Source organism: Batrachochytrium dendrobatidis (genome assembly GCF_000203795.2).
Source record: "Batrachochytrium dendrobatidis JAM81 unplaced genomic scaffold BATDEscaffold_18, whole genome shotgun sequence".
NCBI classification, from domain to species: Eukaryota; Fungi; Chytridiomycota; class Chytridiomycetes; order Rhizophydiales; genus Batrachochytrium; species Batrachochytrium dendrobatidis.
Window position 1 is genome coordinate 94,315 of NW_006281116.1, and position 15,847 is coordinate 110,161.

Sequence of the window (15,847 nt, forward strand, 5' to 3'; positions counted from 1 at the left end):
GAGGGGATATAAACACGATATTTAAGCTATACGAATACTAAATAAGAGAGTGGGTCCAATTATGAGGCGATGAATATGGAGAAAATTAGCAAATCGTGAGTGGATGCAAAATAAACCGTGAATATGAAACGAATTAAAAGAGATATGGATGGGTCCAATTATGAGGCGTGTGGATATAAAGCACATTTTGGGTGGATTCAATTATGAGGCGTGTGGATATGGGCGCTTGTAGTTTTTTTGAATCATTCACGACTATCAACAGTGGGAAAGAATGAAGATACGAATAAAAAATTGCCAGCAACCATCGCCATCAATGTGCATCATGTGCACGAGAAAGTATCGCACGAATTTCATCCAACCACTTTTGTGTGTGGTCGGATTTGTTTTTGTTGCTTCTGTAATTCACTACCAAATACAGTGTTTTTCTGAAGCCTAGATTGTATAAAGCTTTTATTTTTGATGGCGATGCAAGCTTGCAATCCACAATGTAAGCCTGTAATTCCCAAAATCCCTTGCTCAAGCTTCAAAAGGATACTGAGTTTGGTAGTGAATTGCAGAAGCAACAACGAAACTTGACCACACACGAAAGCGATTGAATCGGATTTGAATGATTAAAACACGATTCACAGCCATGGCGATGGTTTCAAACAGTTTTTCATTTCCTCTGTTCTCATCCTTTTGTCATAGCCATGAGTGGTTTAAAATTGTTCATTCATGAAGCTGACTATTTTTATACTTTGACTCTTGTATTATGGCGACTGGCAGTCCTTCAGATAGAGTAATGCATGCTAGATTGTAGTGTATTGCAGAATGCCAATCCTTTTTTTGAGTTGGTTGTATAACACTTTCATTCTAATCGAACTTGCTTTATAGTCACTGACAGCAACCACGTCTATACCAAACTGGCGGGTATTGCCATATGAATCGGACGATGATGACACTAACGAGTATTTTTCAGGATTAGGAGAAACCAAAGTAAATATTAATACTGCATCAGATGTCATGATTCAAGAACCATCTGTTAGATTTTACTGGATGCTGATTCACCACTCCTCTCAATACTACTCTTGAATGCTATAAGGAGAGATTACAAGACAAATATTGCGACTTATTTCTAGTCGATGCAGCATTCCAAATGCATCAAGTGCCCGACGGCCAATCGATCTCTCCATTCAATACTGCATTATCTAGCATTGCTGCCTATCTTCAAACCAAGGTTTTTGAAAGCAATTCAGATACCATTGGCTTGGTCTTTTACGGAACTGTGAGTATAAGCTTGTTGTCAGAGCAATAGAGTACCGTTAAAATAACACATCAAACTACTGATTGGTTTTTCAAAATACAATCCTTGTATTTATATTCAAGAATACAACGCAGAATGCCATGCACGCAAAATCAATATATGTCAAGTATGATTTAGATCTCCCTGATATCAATCGAATTCTCGAGTTAAAACATATGGCCAAAGGTACCAGTTTGTCAAGTAAATGTGCATAACGCATTTTATTATTGCAGTCATCTAAAAACAGTGTAGATTCTTCTGTGTTTGAAAGTCAGATCGGATCTGCTACTGACCCATATAATTACAGTGATGTATATTGGGTTGCCTTGTCTATATTTTCAAAAAGGTGTTGTGTTGATATAATCAACTGTAGCCATTCATAGATTAGTGCACTAACTCAAATATACATTTTTCGACTATAGTGCACCTCGACTGGCACGAAAACGCATCTTTGTCATTACAAACCAAGATCTGCCAACCAGCACTGATGCACTATCACTGGCAGCCACTCGTTCGCGTATTTCGGTAATTTAAAGTTTTGTTTTTACATTTAACTAATATTTGTTAGAATTGGCTTAGGAAGCTGGTGATACAAATGGATAGTTAACTTTCGGTCATTTCCCAAAACAGGAGCTGGAGAGCATGTATATATCGGTGGAGCTGTTTGCAATTGACAAATCAGATACAGATTTTTTTGCGCTGAATCTGTTTTACAACCAAATTCCCGAGTTTTGGCTGGGAGATGATGTTGATCTGACTACTATTCCTTCAAGTGACAACTTTTCGGAACTTTGTAATCGCATTCTGCTTAAAAAATTTAAACAAAGTATTGTGTTTCGAGTTCCATTTACGCTTCCAGGAGGATTTAGAATCGGTGTAAAGGGGTGAGAATATCTATTTCATGTTGAATTGTATGCCAAGTTTGATTTTATTGATATGTATATTTTGGATTTGTGAAATTACAGAACATATCTTGTAAAGGCTAAGAACGGTCAATCAGTTAAACATCTCGAGCACTCTACAATGAAACAAGTAGATTTTCAGTCTATATTAACGTGCATGGTAAGCATGAGACATTATGATATACAACGTATTGATCATTTCTGAAATATGTTTGATAAATATATATCAGACTACGGGGCAGTTGATGATTCCTGATGATCTCAAGCTATGCTATTCATTTGAAACCGAAAAAGTGAGTCATTCAACTTGCATGTGATTGCTTGTTGGAATATATGTATATATACTTGTTTTATGTATTGACAATATGTAATTTAGGTTGTGTTTACAAATGAAGAAAAGTGCAATATTAAATCATTTGGAGAGCCGCAACTAGTTTTGGTTGGATTTATGGATGTTTCGGATTTAAAGGCCAAGCACAATCTTCAAGCCTCGGTGTTTATTACTCCAGATGAAAAGGTAGTTTTTGTATTGTTATGCAACTCAAACCATTTTTTATACTCGACACAATCTATTCAATTTTAATATTATTTCAACTGGTTCAATTCATAGCAATACTCTGGAAGTTCTTCATTGTTTTCTCATCTACTAAAACAAATGTCGAATCGAAACAAATTGGCAATATGCAAGCTTATTGCTCGCGTGAATTCTGTACCACGCATGATTGCACTTTTACCACAAATACAGGGTGTTGGTTTTTTTGGTAAAGAGCTACTATCGGGATTTCATGGTATTTATCTTCCGTTTGGTGATGATTTGAGAGTGCGCAAGTATGCTCCCAGGTTTGTCCCACCCGAACTTGTGGATGCTGCAAGTGAATTGTTGAATCATGCTTCCAATGCTACTATAGACTTTTCTCTCTTTAACAATCCTGGTAAGATATCTATTGAGTTTGGTTTATTTGAGTTGGTATTTTAAAAATAAACTTGTTTATGATTATCAGTTCTAACTTTGACTACAGTGATTGATCGCCATAATGCTTATGTCGAAGCTTTGGCACTTGGGCAAGATTGTCCTCGTGAAACTCTTGACGCTACCATGCCAGATGAGCAAGAGATTCATGATACATATGGTGACTTTATTCAAAATTTTAAATCTGTAAGTTTAGCTGCAGTAATAGTTTTTGCATGAGAATTAAATATATATCGCCATATTGACAAACCATATAATTACACTTTAGGTTTGCCAGGTATATAACTCGCAATGCAATGACAATGAGCCGACAACGGGGATTGACATTGCGAAACGAACAGTAAGTTGAATGGACTTTATCATTTGGATTTGTATACTAAATGCCATTTTGATACTGTCGTATTCACGTAAAATGGGATTTGTATTTATTTTACTTTTATCTTGCTTGAGAATAGTCAATATTTAAATATTCATTGTTTTATATTATAAATTGACTTTAACTGTCATTCTTGATCCTTGTTCCAAACACTATCCATCACACAATCTATAGTTTGAACTGGAATTACTCCTTTGTTCATATTTGGCATAGCCATGCATTCTACAATCAACACGTTTTGAACCATATCCATTGTAATCTGGTGATTGACTTTACTGTTTTGATGCATCACTACAACTCTACACTCATTATTGTTGTATTGTGAATCTGATACATTCGCGTTCGAGTTCAAAAAACAAGATTGCATGTTTGAGTAATGCGACAGTTGTTTGCATGCCAATCGCACAATGTTTGATTTGTACAAAAAGAGATTGAGCAAGTGTCAGAAATGTGGTGTTTACTGAAACTGTAATGTTCATGTTTATGTAGTTGTTCTATGCAAGGATGAGCAGAACACAGTGTTATCTAGTCAACACATCAATTGTTTATGAAACTGTTTATTATACTTTAATATCCTTGACTAGTGTCCCATTTACGTGAATACGGCTGTAGATTGGTGATCATACTTTTGTGTTCTAACGTGTACTATATTGTCATGACTAAGGTGACAAGTACAGGTAGTAAGCAAGCAAAACGTTCCAAACTAGCTTCAAAGCCTATGGACGTTCAAAACGTTGAAATATTGGCATCACAGGGAAAGGTATACTTGACGGTTGTATGATTGCGTGTCTATCTTGATAGTTTTTACTAAAAAATATTATTCTCTAGTTGTCTACACTTAGTGTACTACAGCTTAATCAATTCTTGACAACTGTAAAATGGGATATAACTAGCAATCGGAAGGCGGATTTGATAAGTCAAGTCATGACATATCTGCAGTCCATATAATGTGCATCACTTTATCTAAAGGGTTTTTAGTTGTCACTGCAACACTAGTCAATGATATTAAAGTATAATAAACAGTTTCATAAACAATTGATGTGTTGACTAGATAACACTGTGTTCTGCTCATCCTTGCATAGAACAACTACATAAACATGAACATTACAGTTTCAGTAAACACCACATTTCTGACACTTGCTCAATCTCTTTTTGTACAAATCAAACATTGTGCGATTGGCATGCAAACAACTGTCGCATTACTCAAACATGCAATCTTGTTTTTTGAACTCGAACGCGAATGTATCAGATTCACAATACAACAATAATGAGTGTAGAGTTGTAGTGATGCATCAAAACAGTAAAGTCAATCACCAGATTACAATGGATATGGTTCAAAACGTGTTGATTGTAGAATGCATGGCTATGCCAAATATGAACAAAGGAGTAATTCCAGTTCAAACTATAGATTGTGTGATGGATAGTGTTTGGAACAAGGATCAAGAATGACAGTTAAAGTCAATTTGTAATATAAAACAATGAATATTTAAATATTGACTATTCTCAAGCAAGATAAAAGTAAAATAAATACAAATCCCATTTTACGTGAATGAGTGTATCAAATAAAGACGAACACTTCAAGACAATAAGCCACAAAACGAACATCATGAGTTTATCTGTCAAGTTGTTTATTTTGAAATTTCTTGTTTAGAATTCTGGATCGGCTTTTACGCATGAATATTATTGTGTGCAGACAGCAGTCTTGTTTATGGAATGGTGTTGCTGTGAAGAATAGTCTGGTCAAGAGACTATTGTCTACTAGCAATGCTATTTCAAAAGGAATCAACATTGCAACAGCATATCCATTCAAGCCAGCTGCCCTTGATCATTATCAACCTCGTCCTTATGCGCGACTGGACAGGATATCATCAGTACAACGATTTCAAGTTCGAGGAATAGAAACAGATGTGGCCGGCTGGTCTTCTATGCATCTACCACAAGTCAACATGGTTATATCGGAAACAGGAGAAGATGGTGTTGCTTTGTATTGGGGACGACCAGGATACGAACCTAGGTCTCCAGCCAATATCAAACCAGACGATGGTGGTAGATTCCATTATGCTTGGCTACGTGACAACTGTCAGTGTCCATCTTGCATCTTGGAGAGCAATGGCCAAAAACTGCACTCGTCTGCCAGTGTATCTTCCACTGTCAAGCCTGTTTCCATATCTGTGGTCAATACTAATTTGGTCATTGAATGGCCAGCTGACAGCTTGTGTCAATCAAACGGTGTTCCAGTAAAGTCAGAACCTCATAAAAGCGAGTTTAGCATTGAATGGTTGCAGAGCAACAACTATAATCAACAGCCACGATCTCCATCAACAATTCGCTCAATTCGATGGGATGGTGCATATCTGAAAGCATGCACTCATCGAGTATCGTATGATGAGTTTTTTAATCACTATAGTGGCCTCAGAAGTGTCATACAGCAGCTACACGACTTTGGGATCTGCTTCCTTACAGATGTACCCACGGACGATAAGCGAGTGGAGCATCTAGCCAAGCGTATGGGATGTATTCAAGAAACCTTTTATGGAACAAGCTGGGATGTACGCAATGAGCCTGATGCCAGTAATATTGCGTATACATCGCTGTACCTCGGACTTCACATGGATCTGATGTAAGTATATTTCCTGCTAGCTTATAATCATTTCAAGTTTTTCTCGTTAGATTTCATTCGAGTCGAACCAACATTCAGATTGCCAAATTCGACACGATTCAAATTACAATACAAGCTTGGGGATTTATAGCATTCATCAAATGACTACTTTGATCTAAATATACAAATTCTGACAACCTTTTGTTTATAGGTACTATGAGTCTCCGCCAGGACTACAGCTTCTTCATTGTCTTCAAAACAATGCCACTGGGGGTGAATCTACTTTTGTTGACTCTCATATAGCTGTAGAATTGCTCAAGCGAGAGTATCCAGATCACTACAAGACTCTCACAAAAGTGCCCATCATGTTCAAGTATCAGAAAGATCTGCACCACATGCAGTATCGTCACCCAACAATACTGGAAAACGATCAAGATCTTGGCCTGCAAGTATACTATGCACCTCAATTTCAAGGACCATTGGATGCCACACCAGACTTAGTCTTGCCCTTTTACGAGGCATTCAGTGTGTTTGAAAGTATTTTGAATCGAAAAGAGTTGCTGTATACTACTTTGTTGCGGCCTGGGGACTGTGCCATTTTTTCAAACCGTCGTATTTTGCATGGAAGACAGTCGTTTGACCCACAGTCTGGTGTTCGACACCTTAAAGGAACATACATTAGTTGGGATGATTTCAAAGATTTGGTTCGAATTCATCTCATTTAATAAACTCGTTTTTTTAGAATAACTTATTTTACCAATCTACAGCCGTATTCACGTAAATGGGACACTAGTCAAGGATATTAAAGTATAATAAACAGTTTCATGAATAATTGATGTGTTGACTAGATAACACTGTGTTCTGCTCATCCTTGCATAGAACAACTACATAAACATGAACATTACAGTTTCAGTAAACACCACATTTCTGACACTTGCTCAATCTCTTTTTGTACAAATCAAACATTGTGCGATTGGCATGCAAACAACTGTCGCATTACTCAAACATGCAATCTTGTTTTTTGAACTCGAACGCGAATGTATCAGATTCACAATACAACAATAATGAGTGTAGAGTTGTAGTGATACATCAAAACAGTAAAGTCAATCACCAGATTACAATGGATATGGTTCAAAACGTGTTGATTGTAGAATACATGGCTATACCAAATATGGACAAAGGAGTAATTCCAGTTCAAACTATAGATTGTGTGATGGATAGTGTTTGGAACAAGGATCAAGAATGACAGTTAAAGTCAATTTGTAATATAAAACAATGAATATTTAAATATTGACTATTCTCAAGCAAGATAAAAGTAAAATAAATACAAATCCCATTTTACGTGAATACAACTGTAAAACTATTTTTTATCGAAATATATCTGACCAAAGTTATAATTGTAAGCCAAAAAGGCATTTATTGAAGTATATAAAAAAAGAAATGTTTGGATAATATAATGGGTAGATGGAGGTTGACATGATTACCAACACATATCTAGACAATGATCCAATGTTTAATGACAATTAAATCATGAGAACAGACGAATCAAAGTTGAAATCGTTGGTATCAACGAGACAATCATACTCTGGATGTGAAGCTTTGGTTGTCTTTAGTAGAGATGGAACTGGATCCGAGAGATCAAGTTGTTGAACTTGAGCAAGAATATCCATAGTGCTTTTGGTCACATATTCAAAAGTAGGAGCGTTACATAATACAGAAGTGTCCAACTCCAAATCGTCCATAAAACGATAAGCTATAGTATTGAAGCAATGTTTCAGTTATGCAATATACGCAGCAAGTAAATTTTTCATGAAAAAGGTTAAATAACAATACTACAGAACTGCAGTATGACTGATTTACATACCTGTCGTAAGCGTTGATGGTGCCATGTATTCAACTGTGAGGTCATCATTGCTGCACATTTCAGCTGAAGGCTCTGTATAAGCAGTGTTGTCAATGATCGATTTTTGGACAGCGATGTCTGATGGTGTATGTGCAGATGGTTTCTTACTACTGGATTTACCAGAATTAGTTCCTATTGAACTTGTGTCGTCTGCCCAAATCTGCAGTCCTTTTCCTAATCCGCTTTTTCCGGTAGTTTTAGGAAGCTTGAGTGCCTTTGATTTTTTTAATGCAGATCGTTCAATAGTGCCTGGAGTCTGGTTAGTGACATCTCGCAGTGCACGAATAGACACAGACCCAGTCATAATAGAGCTTCCTTTCGTATTGGTGGTATTGGATAGAGAAGGCTTTGTAGTCGATCCAAAATGTCTTTTTCCTGGTACAGGCTGGACAACTCCTTTAACAGTCTCTGAGCGTTGGACTGTATTCGACTTTTCTACCAGTGCAGTGTGTCGCATTTTCTGTCCAGTTTCTAATCATCACGTTGAATGGTTGATATGTTTAGCTGTATGAGAGCATAGTAGATACCAACAAATAACCCACAAACAGTTGTTGTTTTGGATGACCATTTGTATGCAAATGATAATCGTACTTGGATGTTTCATGGACACGAGCAGACCGGCAGCAGTTGGAGTAGATATAGAAACAATGCGTTTCATAGAAACAGTGCCATTGTCAGCAGTCTTTCTTGAAGTATTAGGTGCGAATGAAGTACTGCTGTTCTGTTTTATATGAAACGCATTGTTTTCCTTGTCGGCATACGCAGGTCTACCAGAATAGAGCATGCTGGAGTTTGGACTGTAGTCACGATGGGCAACTTTATAATTTCATGAAATTTCTATTTTATACTCAAACCAGCTGCGAACATGGGATTCAAACAATCCAATCGAACTATTCTTCCACCGTCTTATCGACCTCCTCCTCCACCATCTTCAACTATTCATTCCATTCAATCATCAGAGCTTTCTCATCAGCATTCATTTGTTCCAGACTCCCACCAGCAATATCAGGCACATTACCCACTACATCAGCAATATTATCCTTATCCTGTATATGCATCGCAATATAATTCTAACTGGGGATCATACCAGTCTACTATGGCTGCATTTAATACAAACCCGTACAATCAGCAACAGTTCTTACAGTTTCAAGGTGAACCAAACCAGCTGCAAAGTAATACAACTGACAATAGACTGCAGCAGCAAAAAAAGTCGAATAAAATAAAAAACAGACATACTGTCAAAAACAAGGAAAAAAGTCAAAATGGTTATGCAGGTTTGGCTCAATCTCAAGACTCGACAAACCAACTTCATAGTATACCAGATAGTACATCTAGTTTTGATCAGTCGAATGCTGGAAATCAAGAATTATGTATGGATGTTGGGATTTCCTCACAGTCCATCAACCCATCATTCGAGAATATAAACTCATCCACTGACACTGATGATTCAAGTATAGATGAAGAGGAGAGTTTAAAAATACAACCTCCAAGGTATTTAATATTCGGCTTATATTTGTCCATTATTTTCTGAATGCATGGCTATTGTGCTAACTGATTGAAATAGTGCACAATCATTTAATTTGGATACACCAAAGGATATTGAACAATGGATCCAAGAACGCAAGCGTAAATTTCCAACCGAATCCAACATCAAGCAAAAGGTAGTATTATAAATTGAGTGCTATTTGATTCATGTTATTCACTCAAGTTGGTGATTTCAATTCAATCCACATTGGATATTTTATAGATGGAGGATGAAAAGCAACGACAAAAACAAGGAAATATTATTGATGTAAATGGCAAAAAACTCAAGGGGCGTAATGCAGACAAGCGACAATTAATCAGGAAGAATGACACTGTCCAAGAAAAGCATGGCACATCTGAACAAAAGGATAGCACTATATATTTGGATGATGCATCCAATGCTAAACTCGAGGCTAGTCATGATACATTGGCGTTGGACATGACTGGAAAGCTGAATCAGCACAAAGGTGCATCAAGTAATCAAATCGTCTGTAAATTCTTTAAACAAGGTTGTTGTAGACACGGAAGCAATTGTAGGCACAGTCACGATCTTTCTAAACTTGCGGAATCTCGGTCTGCTCCAAAGACACATACACCATTAAATCCAACAGCAGCGCCAATCAAGGGAACTAATCGTCGTCCTCTTTTGAATATGGTACGCATACTCTGCCATCCTATGCACTATCAATTGTAATTTGAAACCATTAACACTTTATTACGACATGGATTATGTATATTATTCGTGGCTTTAGTTGCTTGAAACAGATTTCAAAAAAGACAAGAACGCATTGTTGCAATGTATTAGATTTATCATTGAGAATAAGTTTTTTGTCGAAACTGAGGTGATCAGCTCTGCAACAGATTAGTCATGCTGGGTCTTTAGTGTCATTGTGTAACGCATTCTTGCCAAGCTACCGTGCTCGTGGACAATCAACTATATATCCTAAAGATTCAAGATCCTTTGTCAATACATTCAACTGAACTTTGACTGTTCCTTGACTCCGAACCCTTGTAACTAGAATCATTAGATTGGTTTAATGAATAAACATGCTGATTCAAACTTTCAACTGTTGCATACAGTATGTGTAACTAGTAAACTATACTTTAAAGCACTGGTTTATCCTTACTTTCTCTACCATTACTTTTTGCTGCGAATTTAGGATCCAGAAATTCTGGTGGACGACCTTGAATCCACGAATAAAATTGATTAAAAGGTGATGTTGCAATGGGAACAAACATAGATATATAGAGTGTATGCCTATTTAAAATCAGAAATAAACATACATTGAATAGATGATATCAGTTTTAAAATAGTAGTATTGATATTTTAAAACACGCATTACTTTCAGCCATCATTCAACCCATTGCTTACTGCCCACTGGTTGTCGGAATTCGTACTGCTCCATATCCTCGAATCACATCTCGACCAAATGTGTCCAGTCCATACACAGTTACAAGGAGTTGTGGCCATCCTAAGACATGATTCGTGTCAATTGATAAAGCATAATTGGTTTACTTTCAATCTTAATGTTTCATGACAAACTGAGATTAGGGATATGGATTAATTAAAACTAAAAAACTCGATACCATATGGATTAGTAGCCTTGAATGTGATATCGACTGGAAAATTCCAAACACATGGCTTGATGGGATGTCCTAGGTCGGTGACAGTGGTAGCTTGGCGGCCTTTTGCAAACTGTGAAATGCCTTCTTCCAATCCCTAATTACAAATGTATAGAAGCATGTATAGTATGAAAGCGCAAGATATACTCAACTACATTAGCACTTGATTCCCAGATATCAAATTTTATACATGCATAGCGGACTCACCGATAATATCGACCAATCTTGACCAAATAGAAAAGAAAACTTGCAATATAAGTTATCGTATTCTGGAAACTGTTAATTCAGATTTAAAAGTAAAACAATAACATGTTGGTTGGTTTTAGCTCCATTACCAAGTGTACAAATATACTTTAAATGCACAATAGGACGTGACATGTTTCAGGGTTAAGATAGTATCTAGACGACCGTTGCGTTCATATTAATGGCTAAACTTACATGAGCAGACTCTATCTGGCCCGAGCAAACCAAAACAAAAAATGTTGGAGCAGTTATTGTCATTCTGTTTTTATACGCTTTGATTTAATTGTAGTAGTTTTGAATTGATAAGCTTGTCTTGGTGAATGCCATTCAGCACTATTGTTTTCATTGGAGTTGAACCATTATCCACGTGACTTGTTCTCTATGCTAACATAAGAGATGATCGTATATATTTCCAACCTTGTATACAGCCAGTGCATGTAGAACATACTTGCGAGTGTAAAAGTAGAATCCAATTGTCATTTTAACTTGAATTCAATGAGCTTACAATAACAATCTTGATGTCAGTCAAAATAAATAAAACTATTTTTATTTGCTGCAGATCAAGTCTTGAATGTCATGATTCTGCTCAATAGATACGCAATGTGCTGTAGATTTTACTATTGGCAAAATAAAACAGGATTTCGTGATGCAACAAAAATAAATTCGTTTTTTGTATTGAACATCAACTTGCTCAAACTTGAATCATGTTTGCAGCAACCCGACTCTCATTGGGCATCACTACATCAAGAGCTACTGTTTTAAACAGATCAGTTTCTACAACACTCAAATTATCCACTTATATTTCTTCAAAGGTATACACTGCACGCTATATTTCATGATCCAATCATTCAGTTTTGATCTCATGCATGACTGGATTAATTCAACTGCTGTGTGTCACCTTTACGATACTAAAGAGTACTAGCCAAGTTAACCATACTGGCTCAACGGCAAATCCTACTTCTGCGTCAGCCCATGATATGACTGTTACGCATTGGTCTCCAGTAAGTTTGAACATGTTCATACGTTGAGGTTTATAATGGGTGATCTTGCTCAACTTTTCGGTTATCACAGTTATTTCCGACTAACTCTTTGGTTTGATATAAAGAATTTTGCAGTGGAAAAGAACTTGAATCGATTTGCTACTCTTCCTGAAAAGTTCATGGCCAAATTTACCAAACTATCTCCAAATTTAAAAAAACAAGCAAGTCTACAATCCATTGGCACTAGTTTTGAAAGTATTTTATAAACTGATGAATACTAACATTCATTGCGCATTATTGCTTAATACATGCTAGTTTGAATTGACTGAAACACCAGCGCTCATGTTTAGAAGATCAACAGCCGAACTCATTGATTTGGTGAGTAATGAAGGTATCAAGGAAGTGTGCAGTACTGCAGTGATAGTTGATGGCAATCGCGGCACGGGTAAATCATCTGCATTGATTCAAACAGCCAGTTATTTTCATAGCAAGGATTGGATCATTATTCCTGTTCTTAGATGTAAGAGTAGTCCATGTATTTACTTTTTGAAGTGTAATGTTTGAATTTTTAATCATAGTTTGAATGACTTGTGTAAATATCGCCTTTAGTGTCTGAATGGACGAGTGGTATTGAACCATATGAAATCTCGGCATCAAATGATACCTACTATCAACCTGCTTTAACCACAAAGTTCCTGCAATTGCTTTTGGATTGGAACGAAAAGGCACTTTCCAAGATTTTGGTTGCAGACGAGAGCAATAAATCCGTTGCCGATCTTGCACGATCAGCAATAAGCATGGATGCTGTATCCTCTTTTGCTGCTCTAGAAATGGTAATCAAGTCCATCTTTACTGAAAAAAACAGGTACGTGTTTGGCCTTGCTGTTTTTAACAAAACTAAATAGATAAGCTAATGCATAGTTTACACTATAGGAAGCCAGTTTTGATTGCCATGGACCAAATCAATGCTCTATACAGAAAAACTGCATACTTTGACAAGACATCTCAACCATTGAATGCCGACAAGTTTGCTATGGCTGCATTGATTCAAAAGATTTTTTCTGAACTTGGACAGGTACAAATGTACAATATCTAGATGCAATATTGACTTGTAAAATAGTGATTGACATTTTGTACATGTATGCGTTTTGGCTATCCTAATGCCAACTCTAGAAAAATACAGTAGTTCTTGCTGCTGTAGACTATACAGAATCACTTGTTGGCTCGCATTACCTCAAGCACCTTCTTAAAAAAATAGAGCCAGTTAATAAGACCGCTGAAGTACCTCTTGTTCAACCTATAGATGTTGATCTAGAAGCACGAGATGAGTTTGGAGTCATTTTACCATTGTCACTTAATCCCACCCACTCGGATGAATTTTCAAAACATTTTAAATTGCACCCCAAGCATTTGACAAAGTTTGAAATGCCTGTCTACTCTCTTTCAGAAATCTCAGATGTCTTGGATTTTTATCACTCACACAATGTTTATCATGGCAGTAAGTGATGTATATATTTTTAATCAGCTTCTACTTTATCGGACTTGTTATCTGATCCTTTTTGTACCGTGTATACTTGGTTTTGATACTACATAGTTCTTACGGAAACTGAAGCAGCCAGGAGATGGATGCTCACACAAGGAAATCCAACTGAACTGCTAAAATCATGCACTACCTTGTAAACCCATAACGAGGAATGCCATTATTTCCATGAAACAAGAATAAACAATCTGTATTCGGTCAGCTTTTTGTAAAATTCCAGTAAAACGGCACTTTGGCCAATGTGACATGTTCGTTTTGTGGATTTGGATAAAATTCTTGTTGGCCACACTGTTCCAAGAGAGAAGGATCCATAAACATTAGGGGTGCGTGTGGAAATAACGATGTGTGTAATCCTGTCAAGGAAGGCATGGCGGACATGACATCGACTTGAATATCGTGTGTCGAGTCTGAAGACACGATTGGCTGCTGATCTTGAAGAACATCCAATGTGCTTTGATTGGATGTTCTGTATGACGGCAAGGGTTGCATTGCAGCTTGGACTGGATCACACCACGCAATGGAATGGCCGAATGTGTTGGTGGATGGGATTCCAAGTGATACTAGCGTGTTCATGTTCACAGTAGGGGGAGTGATGTAGTTGTTGATTGCATTGGAAATTGCTGTGGAAGTGGACCCCATGTCAAAGTTACAATAGCTCATGGCAAGTTTGGCTTCGACTCTATACATCTGACCACTTGCCTTGGAAACTCGTTTCATTTCAAACCTGTCAAATATTTAAAGCGTGTCAGTTTTTAAAATTGATGACAGTTTAGTTTGCTATTATAAAAATAAATGCATTCGTGCTCACCATCTGCTCACATCTCCTATTCGCAATCCAGTTAAATATGCAAGCCGTTTTTTTTCAAGTTTGGAATGGGTCTGACTTACAGCAAAGCTTGATTCCAACAGGACCACTTGGCTATAGTTTAAAAGTAAGTCGCTACCAGGAGGCATAAATGCTTGAACACGTAACCGGTTCATTTCCTCGTTAGTTTTGATTGATTCGGAAGAAACATCGTATCCTATTGGTATGGGACTTGCCACGAGCCGCATAATGTGACGAAGAGATTCGTATTGGAGAATCAGGATTTGACGAGATATAAACTTTTTCATGTTTTCATCAAACTGGATAATGGTTTCATCTGGAACAGGAAGCAGAGACGCATGCTGAAGCATGCTGTTTCGCATAGATAGCCAGGTTTTTGTTAAATTAGATGTGATGGTTTCTCGATATTCAGTATATATTTGACGAATGATAAAGACTTGGTTGCGAGTAGCTGGATCCCATGCTTTATGTGTCACTTGTGAATGCTGGGTTACGTTTTTTTTGGGTGGGTCTGGATTAGTTTTAGGAATCTCTGATGTGGATCCAGATGTAGTTGAGTTGTCAGAGTTTATTTTAGGCATATTGGCTGCTGATTCATCGGAACCTTGTTCCAAAGTTGATCCGTGACTAGATGTGTTTTTAATGTGTGGTTTGGCAGCATCTGTGAAAAGAGATGAGTGATTTAAAGGAATAGCAGCTCCAAATGAATCAGTAGCAATGTGCTGAAGTAATTGCGATTGGTAACTATTTGAATCCGAGCGTAATATTTCTTCAGCAATCTCTCGACTTATTGGAAGTACTCCAAGTTGGAGTTTGACATTATGAATAGCCTGCTCAATGATATCCATTGTTTGGTTTTGGCAGGTGCTACTTTAAGCTCTTGGGTCGGGATGAAGAAAGGATCTTGCGATTTATTTCAAGGATGCTGGCGGGATTCTACCCTCTTTTATGACTGTCAATATCCGACCTGTCAAATTTGATGGGTCAATTGAACTCTGTTGAAAGTGACTTTTATACAAGTCAATCCAACGCATCTATACAGTGAGGTGGTGCTGTAGATTGAAAGGATTATTTTTTGG

The 15,847-nt window shown here is 37.1% G+C and overlaps 7 protein-coding genes across 7 annotated transcripts; 5 read left to right on the forward strand and 2 right to left on the reverse strand.

The window, feature by feature from the left end:
• Positions 1 to 566: 566 nt before the first annotated feature.
• BATDEDRAFT_36232 (uncharacterized protein) lies at positions 567 to 4,576 on the forward strand. The gene is made up of 15 exons (XM_006682792.1): positions 567 to 795; positions 874 to 975; positions 1,082 to 1,264; positions 1,366 to 1,468; positions 1,535 to 1,628; positions 1,705 to 1,807; positions 1,913 to 2,166; positions 2,248 to 2,344; positions 2,415 to 2,477; positions 2,561 to 2,701; positions 2,795 to 3,116; positions 3,204 to 3,340; positions 3,423 to 3,494; positions 4,195 to 4,290; positions 4,359 to 4,576. The coding sequence occupies exons 3-15, from the start codon at positions 1,136 to 1,138 to the stop codon at positions 4,476 to 4,478; spliced, it is 1,731 nt and encodes a 576-aa protein (XP_006682855.1). The 5' UTR covers positions 567 to 795; positions 874 to 975; positions 1,082 to 1,135; the 3' UTR covers positions 4,479 to 4,576.
• Positions 4,577 to 5,476: 900 nt separating this feature from the next.
• On the forward strand, positions 5,477 to 6,854 carry BATDEDRAFT_14731 (uncharacterized protein; the record flags this gene model as incomplete). The annotated part of the gene is made up of 2 exons (XM_006682686.1): positions 5,477 to 6,150; positions 6,341 to 6,854. 2 exons carry the CDS (start codon positions 5,477 to 5,479, stop codon positions 6,852 to 6,854), a joined length of 1,188 nt encoding a protein of 395 aa, XP_006682749.1.
• Positions 6,855 to 8,003: 1,149 nt separating this feature from the next.
• BATDEDRAFT_37542 (uncharacterized protein) lies at positions 8,004 to 8,830 on the forward strand. Its single transcript, XM_006682807.1, has one exon. It carries the CDS (start codon positions 8,086 to 8,088, stop codon positions 8,542 to 8,544), a length of 459 nt encoding a protein of 152 aa, XP_006682870.1. The 5' UTR covers positions 8,004 to 8,085; the 3' UTR covers positions 8,545 to 8,830.
• Positions 8,831 to 8,897: 67 nt separating this feature from the next.
• BATDEDRAFT_28378 (uncharacterized protein) lies at positions 8,898 to 10,422 on the forward strand (the record flags this gene model as incomplete). Its single annotated transcript, XM_006682731.1, has 5 exons — positions 8,898 to 9,523; positions 9,597 to 9,693; positions 9,780 to 10,032; positions 10,066 to 10,211; positions 10,309 to 10,422. 5 exons carry the CDS (start codon positions 8,898 to 8,900, stop codon positions 10,420 to 10,422), a joined length of 1,236 nt encoding a protein of 411 aa, XP_006682794.1.
• A 45-nt stretch (positions 10,423 to 10,467) lies between these two features.
• BATDEDRAFT_92626 (uncharacterized protein) lies at positions 10,468 to 11,680 on the reverse strand (the record flags this gene model as incomplete). Its single annotated transcript, XM_006682850.1, has 5 exons — positions 10,468 to 10,571; positions 10,684 to 10,814; positions 10,929 to 11,028; positions 11,144 to 11,276; positions 11,618 to 11,680. The coding sequence occupies 5 exons, from the start codon at positions 11,678 to 11,680 to the stop codon at positions 10,468 to 10,470; spliced, it is 531 nt and encodes a 176-aa protein (XP_006682913.1).
• A 446-nt stretch (positions 11,681 to 12,126) lies between these two features.
• Positions 12,127 to 14,143, forward strand: BATDEDRAFT_92522 (uncharacterized protein; the record flags this gene model as incomplete). The annotated part of the gene is made up of 8 exons (XM_006682814.1): positions 12,127 to 12,234; positions 12,337 to 12,423; positions 12,528 to 12,623; positions 12,718 to 12,922; positions 13,012 to 13,267; positions 13,336 to 13,477; positions 13,576 to 13,900; positions 13,997 to 14,143. The coding sequence occupies 8 exons, from the start codon at positions 12,127 to 12,129 to the stop codon at positions 14,080 to 14,082; spliced, it is 1,305 nt and encodes a 434-aa protein (XP_006682877.1). The 3' UTR covers positions 14,083 to 14,143.
• BATDEDRAFT_28381 (uncharacterized protein) lies at positions 14,141 to 15,616 on the reverse strand (the record flags this gene model as incomplete). The annotated part of the gene is made up of 2 exons (XM_006682732.1): positions 14,141 to 14,666; positions 14,751 to 15,616. 2 exons carry the CDS (start codon positions 15,614 to 15,616, stop codon positions 14,141 to 14,143), a joined length of 1,392 nt encoding a protein of 463 aa, XP_006682795.1.
• Positions 15,617 to 15,847: the final 231 nt, after the last annotated feature.